At 46.0% G+C, this 10,301-nt stretch overlaps 1 protein-coding gene across 1 annotated transcript in view; it reads left to right on the top strand.

The window, feature by feature from the left end:
- Nucleotides 1–10,301, top strand: part of TMIGD3 (transmembrane and immunoglobulin domain containing 3) — a 70,489-nt gene that overhangs the window by 59,662 nt on the left and 526 nt on the right. The window contains 5 exon segments of the mRNA XM_058536082.1: nucleotides 4,401–4,468; nucleotides 4,471–4,506; nucleotides 6,005–6,355; nucleotides 7,911–7,977; nucleotides 8,712–8,812. Coding sequence (XP_058392065.1) covers nucleotides 4,401–4,468; nucleotides 4,471–4,506; nucleotides 6,005–6,355; nucleotides 7,911–7,977; nucleotides 8,712–8,812 — 623 coding nt within the window.

Below are 10,301 nucleotides of genomic sequence, written 5' to 3'. Positions count from 1 at the left end.
AAAAAAAAAAAAAGGAGGAGGATTGGCAATAGATGTTAGCTCAGAGCCGGTCTTCCTCAGCAAAAAGAGGAGGATTAGCATGGATGTTAGCCCAGGGCTGATCTTCCTCACCAAAAAAAAAAAAAAAAAAAAAAAATTAAAACAGCAGCCTATCCTGGTCATTTGGTGTCGTCAGATGAGCTGTAGCTCCTGAGTTTCAGAAAGACTTTGTTTTCATTTTTCTTTTCTCTCCTTCTGTTCCTTCTTCTCCTTCTCTTTCTTTTTCTTTCTGATGGCTTCTGCTTAGCAAACCCACTGAGGGTTTGCAGGGAGTTGTATTTTTTTTTTGGTCAAATGGGGATCTCCTGAGCTAAGGGGTTCCACCAGCCCAGAAGAAGCCCTTAACATGAAAACTCCTTTCGGAGTGGACTCAAAAAAATGAACCGAGAGTCATCAGCGAGCAGCTTGGGTAGAAGTGGCGAGACCCACCCTGGTTTCAGGTTTAGAGATTATGTCACGGGAGTCTCCCCGAGGTCGTCTCTTGGCTAGCTGCCTTCAGCTAAACAGTAAAGGGTGGCTGTTGGGTTTTATTCTAAAGGAATAAGGTAAAAAGACCTCAAACAAAACCGAGGTTTGCTTCCTCGTTCCTCATGTGAATTCACTGGAAAGGTAGATGTTGAGTAGCTGGGCTTATTTACCCAATTTTTTATCGTGTCAACTGTGGAAATAAGCAAAGACCAAATGAGAAAAGCAAAGGCTATTTATTCTGAGCTCGCTATAGCAAGGGACTCAGCCACTGTCTCTTGCGTCTTGGCAGAGACTCAAAGGCAGACAGAGGATGGGAAAGCTCTACAGCAGGGAAAAGAAAAGGCTTCAGGGGTGCCACGATTGGAAGCTGTTGGCCTGGGGAAGCTGGAAGTAGGCTAACTAGAAGTGGGGCATCCTGTGTGATTGGTAGAGGTGTATATTTGGCTTTCTCTGGTTGGCTCCAAGTTGGAAGCAGGACAAAAATTAGGGAAGCTGTCAGTTATCAATCAAGTCCTGGCCATTTTAGGCCAATTGTTACAGGGATTATTTTTTGGCATTCTGGACTGTTGCTAGAGATAATGGTTTGACTTCTCACGAGTCTGGCTTCTAGCAGGCTGGCTTCCTGGGCCAGTTCCTGTACGTAGTGGGCTGGTTTCCTGGGCTGGTTGTGGGCCAGAGTTCTATTTTTATATATGGTCTAGCCAATGACCGTTTGTGTATTCAGTTTCTTACAACTAGGTGCGTATTTTCTAGAGAAACTCTGCCTTTGGAGACTATAGTTGGTACGACGGGAATAAGAGGCAGCATCTTGCCGCTGCTCGGATGGCGTGCTGTAAAGTCTCTTTGTAAGCTCTAAAGTGCTCTGTAATTTTGCAGTACTCTTCCTTTTGAGGAAGAAGAATAGTGTGATGGAAAGAACTTTTTTTTTTTTTTCAGATTTAGCATCAGACCATAGTGGCTGTACTAGCTGTGTGAACTTGGGCAACTTACTTAAACTGAGCCTCAATTTTCCTCATTTGTAAAATGAGACTAATAATACCTGTGTCAAAGTTGTTTTTTCTTTTTACTTTTTATTATGAAAATTTCAAACATACAAAAGTAGAGAGATTAGAATAATGAATCATCATATATCTATTATCCTGCTTTAATAATGATCAACTTATAGCCAATCTTGTTTCATGTTTGCCCCACCCACTTGCCCTACCCTGATTATCTTGAAATTTTGGACATTAAATTATTTCATCTGTACACATTTTGGTTTGTATTTCTAAAACGTATTTTTAAAATTATCAATTGGTTTATTCTTGTTACCCATTTACCTTCTTATTTTCACATCTAAAGAGTGAAAATTAATTCTACCCTTAAGAGGCAGCAACAGAACTAATAACACCAAGTAATATAGACAGTCCCTAATTTATGATGGTTCAATTTATGATTTTTCGACTTTACGATGGGGTGAAAGTGATATGTATTCAGTAGAAACTGCACTTCAAATTTTGAATTTTGGTCTTTTCCTGGGCTAGCGATACACGGTACAATAGTCGCTCATGATGCTGGGCAGTAGCAGGAAGCCACGGCTCCCAGTCAGCCCCACAGTCACAAGAGACAACTGATACACTTACAACCATTCTGTTTTTTCACTTTCAGTAGAGTATTCAATAAATCACATGAGATATTCAACACTATTATAAAATAGGCTTTGTGTTAGATGATTTTGCCCAACTGTAGGCTAATGTAAGTGTTCTGAGCACACTTAAGGTAGGCTAGGCTAAGCTATGATGTTCGGTAGGTTAGGTGTATTAAATGCAATTTCAACTTATGAAATCTTCAACTCACGATGGGTTCATTAGGACACATCATTTACTCCTCATCAAACCTCTATGACTTCAACAAATAAACTTGGTAACTCCATCATAAGTTGAGGAAGATCTGTACTCAGAATGCTAATAGATACATCTGTTTATTCTCTGTAACTCTGGGCCTTTCATTTACTTTAAAATGTTACTTTTTCATGTCTTGGGCATTTTCCTGATATCTGTGCACAATCTGTTTCTCTTTCTGTTGATACTTTCTTTAGTTTCCTGGTGCTGTCTCTGAGCAATTCTTAGTGTTAGTTTTGCATGCAGCTTTCTCAGAGATAAGGATGGCTTTAAAAATATATAACCATAGTATCTATGTTAATTATTGACTGCTATGTAAAACGTTACCACAAAACTTAGAGGTTTAAAACAATAATCCTGTATTATCTCTTGTGGTTTCTATGGGTGAGGAATTCAGGAGAATCTTGGTTGGGTGGTTCTTGCTCTGGGTCTCTCATGAGGTTGTTGGATCTGCAGTCATCTGAAGACTTGATTGTGGCTAGAGGATCCACTCCCAAGATGGGTCGCACATCTCTGGAAAGTTGATGCTGGCAAGTTGGTTCCTGTCCACATGGACCCCTCCATGGGTCTGCTTGAGAGTCCTCACAACATGGCAGCTGACTTTCCCAAGAAGGAGCAGTGCAAGAGACTAAGGTGGAAGTTGCATACCTTTTATGACCTAGCCTCGAAGTCATACACCATCACTTCTGCAATATCTAATTGATCACATGGGCCAGCCCTGATTCAGTTTAGGATAGGACTACACAATGGCATGAGAACCAGGAGCCATCTTAGAGGCTGGCTATGACAATGCCATTATCACATCTGAAAAAAATTTAACAATAATTTCTTAATATCATCAACTGTCTAGTCACTGTCTAAATTTTCTCAATGTTTGCTTCAACCAGGATCCAAATAAGTTTCATATATTGCAATTTGTCATTATGTTTCTTAAGCTCCTTTTAATATATAAGTTTCTCCTTCTTTCCTTTTTTTTTTCACCTTGAAGTTTATTTGTTGAACTCATAGAGGTTTGATGAGAAGGAAATGAGGCAATGTAGATAAAACACCTAGCATGATGCATCTAAAACATGCACCACGATGCCGGCCTGCAGCTGCCCCATGTGCTGACTTCGTGTGAATTAGAGAAAAGCTCCCATTCCTCAAGAGAGGACATTATTGAACAACCTGGACAATCATCCGGGTCTGGCCCTTGTTGGGAAGTACTAGCTCTGGGGTGTGATAAGTAGCACTCAGCTTAAATTCACCTGAGAGGTGGTTCCATAATTCAAATTTTAGAAATCACTGGTGAGGGCATATGAGTCCCATTAGGAATCAGGGAAAGTTTGTGCTGCTGCATGGACAGATCTCCTTGATTTATCCCAGGTCTGTGCAGGAGAGCTTCCAGGAAGTCTGGAGGCTGCAGCCCTGGCTTCTGACACTCAGACACCCATACTTTCACCTGCTCACATGCTCCAGATGGGCAGGCACGTCTGCTGCTTACAGCTTCATGCTCCATCCACCAACCCCACTCCCCGGGTGAGGCTTCAGTGTCCACTCAGGAGTCAGGGAGGTTAGGAATCTCCTTACTAGTCTTCCTCTCAGCCAAATAGGAATTGGGCCTCCAAGAGTGGTGGGTGGACAAGAGGAGTGGCCTCTGATGATACCCAGACCATTGGCAGGACACAGCACAGTTGCACCCACAAATGTGTGCCAGCGATAGTGTGTGTGCATGTGTTCTTCTGAGTGTGTACAGGCTTTGTTATGCTGGGTGGATTTATCCAGAAGCAGGATCTCCATTGCCGTTTTGGGCTCCGCCGGGAAGCCCATAATTTTCTGAGTTATCCCATATTTTTATATAAGTAAGTTTATGTCCATGAATGGCATCCCTCTGATGAGGTACCCTTTTGCAGTGCACAACCTGGTCTACACATAGCAGCACTGCTTGGATTAATTGGTTGTTCCCTTTTGCATAGTTTCTCCAAACAGGATAAAACCATCTTAAGCTCAAAGATATCTGTTTCCCTTAAACAGATCCAGGATTCCTGAGATCCCTGGGTACATCATGTCATTCCAGTTGAAGATTCATTTCCTTCCAGTCATGGGCTCTTCATTCTACTCTCCTTGACTGTCTTGTCAGGTAAGATATGGGGAAGGAACATCTCCAGCCTTCCAAACTTCCCAGAGACCTTGCATTTCCTTCTCCTCTCCTAACTTGGAATTCCTGCAGATTATCTAAGGAGTGGGATGGGAAAATAAAAGGAGGTGAAAATAGATCTTGTCCAAATTAGTCCTTGTTCTTCACTCTGATGAGAGGGTTGTGGGGCATTTGAAATCCTCAGCTAGGATGAGGGCTCTGTATTCTCTCCTTCAGTTTAAGTTCCCCTTCCCTCCCCCCATTTCCCCCTAAAAATATTTGTGCAGATATATAGGAACCAGACTTTCCACTTTCTGCCCATGCCTGACCCCAAAGGTGAGACTCAGAAGACTGAGCCGACCCTGGCTCTGCCGCCCTCCAGCGTTGTGACATTTGAGAGTTACTGCACCTCTGTCCGGGTCAGCCTCTATGCCTGTAAACTGAGCATAACACGATCTTCCTTGTGGGGTTGATCTGAGAATAAAACATCAAATCGTATCAAAAGGCATCAAGGACATGAGCCTGCTTTGTGGGCTGGTCCCACCCACGGTGAGCTACATTTGAGGCAGCATTTGAGGGGACTCCAGCACACATCTGGAAGACTGAGAGAGGGACGTGCTCTGCTGCCCCCATCTCTTCTCCTTGGTCAGACACTTCCCCAGCCACTGTCAAACTAGACGTGGTGTGCATGACTTCCTCATTGTGCAATATCCTGGGATGACAGAGGTGCCACACTGGTCTTGTCTGGAGGAAATAGGAAGTTCATAGTCCCTAAGGACAGAAGCTGACTCCCTCTGTTTTTAGCCCAAGGCAGCCAGCAGAAGCTTCCAAAGCTTCTCACTTTCTTTTTGAGGGTGTCAAGGTGGAGTGGGGGGCTAGGCTCTTCAAATCTCCCACCAAGCAATGGTGAGAGGCCTCCTAGATTCTTGCAGAAGGGGATTCATATTTCACCCACCCTTAGGCCAAGGGAAAAGACTTCTCCAGGGTATTAGTTTGCTAGTAAGAAACATCACAGATTGGGTGGCTTAAACAACAGAAATTTATTTCCTTGCAGTTCTGGAGGCTAGAAGTCCAAGATCAAGGTGTCGGCAGGGTTGGTTTCTCCTGAGGCCTCTCTCCTTGGCTTGCAGGGGGCCGCCTTCTCGCTGTGTCCTCACATGGTGGTCCCTCTGTTGTCTGTGTCCTAATCTCCTTTTCATAAGGACACCAGTCATATTGAATTAGGGCCCATTCTAATGACCCCATTTTAACTTAGTTACCTCTTTAAAGGCCCTGTCTCCGAGTGCAGTCACATTCTGAGGTACTAGGGGTTGGCACTTCAACATATGAATTTTAGGGGGACACTATTCAGCCCATAACAGTTGCCAAGCCAAAACAGGCAAAAATCAGCCTCCAATGCTTCAATTAATTTTCCTCCAGGAGGGCAGGAGCTGCAACATGTTTACAAGAGCAATGGTGTGTCTCTGTGTGCACACAGGTGTGCATGCGTGTGTTTTGACAGATGCCATGGTCATGGATGAGAAGGTCAAGGAAAGCTTTGTGCTGGACACGGCTTCTGCTGTCTGCAGCTACGATGCTCACTATAAAGACCACCCCAAGTACTGGTGCCGAGGCTATTTCCGGGGCTACTGCAACATTGTCGCCTTCACACCCAACAGTACAGACCGCGTGGCCCTGAGGGACACAGGAAACCAGCTCATTGTCACTGTGTCCTGCCTGACCAAGGAGGATACAGGCTGGTATTGGTGTGGCATCCAGCGGGATTTTGCCAGGGATGACATGGATTTTACGGAGCTGTTGGTGACTGACAACAGAGGAGCAGCCCTGGCCAGTGACTTTTGGTCTGGGAAAGGTAAGGAGCCTGGCAGGGGTCTAGTCTGGGTAACCCATAGTAGTGGGTATTCATTGGTGTGGTAAATACTCACTGACGGCAGTGAGCACCAACTCAGGCTCCCCTCAGGTACTTTGGGGTAACCTAGTCTCTCCTTCCCTCCAAAGTAGGGTGATTGCTGGTGATGCTGGGGGTTAACTTGAATTTGGGGAATACAAGGAATCTGGGCCCTGGGGTGCTCTTGGAACCTCCCTTTCCTCACAGGGATCTGGTTCATGGAACTTGGGAGGGGCTTGTGGGGGCTAACAGGTGCGAGAGCTTTGCGCTGCTGGTCAGGACAGGCTTTGAGGTTGCTATTAAACCTCTGTGCTCTGTGGCCAGCCTTGCTGGTCTAGAATCTTGAAGATTAGTTTCTTGAGAGGTGACCGAGGCTGCAAAAGTGACCCAGGGGCCTGGATGAGCACCTTCAACAACTGTTCACTTCAATTTCATAACTGAACAGGGATGCATATTATGTTCAAACTGGTCAAGAGGCTGCTGAGTGGGTGTGGGTGGAACTGGAGTCTGTAGGGAGAAGTCTATCTAAGCCAGTCACCTGCTCCTTGGCGCCGGGGCCGAGACATAGCATCTCTAGATGCTCACCCAAATTCTTCTGTCAAGTGCCGAAAACCTCTTTTTACACCAGAAGCCTCTGTCTCTCAGGCAGCACTTATGCAAAGCACTAGGCTCTCTCTTTTTTTCTCCTGTGGCTTCTCCTTGTTCCCACTTCTAAAAAGGAAGTCTTTTGCTATCACAACCCGAGCACCATACCAGTAGGAAAACAAACTAGAGGAACTTAAGGGTGGCTGTGGGAAGCCACCTCCTAGTGCTAGAAAGAGAGTCTTGCTCATACTTGACCAACTATCTGGTAATTTGTCCAGCAAGCATCTTACTGAATGCATGACATCCTTTGCACCTACAGTGTTTCTACTTGACGAGGTTCTGCTTTTACCTAACTCTGTAGTTGTAGGCCTAGGATAAGAGAGGTCTCACCTAAATGTGCTCCTTAGTTTACATGAGACCCTCTCCCGCCAGGTCTTGTTTGAGAGGGCAATGTGAGTGGCTGTGGGGGAACTTCTCCCACTGGGTTTTGGGGGCTGTCAGAAGCACCATGTGGCAATTATGTCACCTATTGATCAGTTCCTTAAGGATGGGACCGGCTCTCTGGTGCCTCTTGTGTCTCCTTCCATAGCCTTCAGCCTGGAACTCTCTAACCATGGGCCACTTCCAGTCTACCCAGGCCTTTTGTGCCAGTCTGGAAATCTGCCCCTTCCTCCAGGTGCACAGAGCCCAGTGGCAGGATGCATGGCTTGGCAAGCAAAGTGACACTGGATTTCAGCCCCTACTTGTTTCCTCAGCCTTCTGCCCTGTGCAGGGCACATTTATCCAGCTATGCTTGGTGCCTCTGCTTGGCCCAGCAGTCACCCAGAGCACTCATTCTCTGGAGATTGAGGGAATGACGGCAGAGATGCAGAAGGCAAAGAGCGGGCCTGGGAATGGGCCTTACTTGACTCTCAACAAATCCTTTCTGATGCAGACCTATCAGGCAACAGGAACAGAAGCTGCAGGGCTTCCAAAGTCGTCCACAAGGCAGATCGCTCCATGTGAGTCATGACTTTAGGAGACAAATTGGCTTTGTGGGGGAGGGGGAGGGTGGTCAACAACAACACAACATGACGATTGATTTGCACCTACTGCTTCTCAGCTGCGTGTGGTTTCTCCACCTGAACTATATCTTCAATGCGACCATTCGGTTTCTTCCAAAAGAATATAGTTTAGGACTCTGTTTTAAGGAGCAAAATGCCGTCTCACTATTTTAATTAAAAAGGAGAATTCGTCACAAGGAGAGAGCAGTGTCTCATAAACGCAAGGGAGGGATGTGGCCACCCTCAGAAATGGCCAGGAGCCAATGGATTGTTATCTCCATCTCCGATCCACGGCTCTTGTGTGTATTTGCTTCCTCTTCCTAACAGTGCTGCCCTGTTAGGTTTCATTTTTGCTGTGAGAAAAAAGATGTCCATTTCTAATTCCTAAGTTTCTTTCTCCCCTGGTCTGGAGACCGCCAGTCTGAAACTGGATCCTCCTGTTCTCAGTCCCATGTTAGTTTCTGAGGAAGGGGCTCAGCCCAGCTTGGTCAGACACCCAGCTCAGGTCCAATCAAGTGAGGTCTGGAGGGTGGGGGCACTCCACAGGAATACGGGTTGCCAGGAGCTACTGAGACTGGGTGGGGGATGGGGGCGGGGCAGAGGGGACAGACCTTGGAAAAGGGAATCCTGAACAGAGAACCAAAAGGTGGTTTCTTCTAAGGGACATGAAATCTGTTTGTGATTCCTTCCAGGATGTCCATTCTCATCATCTGCATGCTGATCTCGGGTTTGGGGATTATCTCTATAATCAGTCATTTGTCCAAAAGGAGGAGAAGTCAAAGGAATAGAAGGGGTAAGTAGCCATTTGGGAGGAAAATGAAAAAGGTCAAGGAAATGCTTTCAAATGAGTGAATGTGACCCTCCTCTTGTTGCCTGGATCCCTGGAGGCCAATGCAGCCAGCCCATGCGTAGGGGTGTTCTGCTTCACATTGACAAAGGCACCATGAGAGGTGACAGAGAGAGCACTGTAGCCTTGTAAGTAGAGGTGAGTGTAGACCAGGGAGGAGGGAGGCCCCGAGACAACCCCACTGCAGGTTCCGTGTCTAGAGGGCCACCTGCCTCCCCAGCACACACACTTTGGGAGGCAGCCTTACTCCTTGACTGAAACATTTTGTTGACCTGAGGGAATAGAAGCCAAAGCTCCTGTCAAAGGAGCTTCTGGGGCCCTGGGTAAGCAGACATGGAAAGGTCTTGAGAAGAGTCATGAGTGGAAGAGGACAGGCCCAAGGGCCTCAGCCCTAGTCTTGAGCCACAGAGGAGGGGCCTTTAAGCTTTGTACCTCCCTCTGCCTTTGGGCACTTACAGGTAAAGGCCTAGCTGGAAGCCAGAAAACCAGCCAAGCTTCTTCTGTGATCCCCACACCTCTGGTAAGTTCCCTCCTTGGCTCTTCTGTCCTGCGCCCTGTGCCCCACAGCTACCTGATCTTTAGGGTCCCCATTCCTAAATAGAGTAGAGGAACTTCATTCAGAAGGGGCTATGTGGATCTGTCCACTTTTCCTTTGGGGCAGCATCAGAGAGATCGAAATCCTCAAGGCCACCGTGTGGTGATTCTGCTGACCTCTCAAGTGGACACAGCATAGAAGGAACATTAGACACATGTGCCACTGTTTGGCCAATAGGTTTTTTTTCTTTTTATGCTCAGAAGCCACAAAAATACTTTGGTCAATGGAGAGACTGTAGGCATAATTACAAAACAGACTTCAACATCCTCTGGATATGGAAATGTAGAAAAACAACATTTCAGAGAATGAGAGAAAACAAACAAACCTGGAAACACCTGTTAATGAAACACAGGGTCTATTAGTCAGACAAATCTCAAATCCAAAGCTGAGGCTGAGAGGCCTCCTACTTCCCTGCAATAATTTGGCCCCGTGGCCAGAGCAGGAGCGCTTAAGAAGTCAGGGTAGTGGCTCCCACAGCCTTCACATTCCTGGCCTTTTGTCCTCCAAGGTCTTTGGACTGAGGAGGTGGGGGTTGTAGACAAAGCAACATCTTTATCAGTTTTGCCCAAGACTACTCCCTTTGGGACACCATTGTAGTCTAGGTTTGTGCAAAAACCATTGTCACTTCTTGAAGGCATGACTTTTGGCAACTTGTTACTTCTCTGGGCCGGTTTTCCTCTCTATAAATTGAGGACCCCATTCTCATACTCCTCAGGACTTTTTATTCATTCAATAAAATATTCAATAAACAAGGACCATGCTAAACGCTGGGGATACAAAGATGAGCAAAAGAAATAGCATCTGTCTTCATGTAATGTAGAGTGGGAGGGAGATAAACTA

This window comes from Diceros bicornis, chromosome 4 (assembly GCF_020826845.1).
Source record: "Diceros bicornis minor isolate mBicDic1 chromosome 4, mDicBic1.mat.cur, whole genome shotgun sequence".
NCBI lineage: Eukaryota > Metazoa > Chordata > Mammalia > Perissodactyla > Rhinocerotidae > Diceros > Diceros bicornis.
Note: the sequence above shows the minus strand (reverse complement) of the source record. Positions and strands in the feature narration are given on the sequence as shown.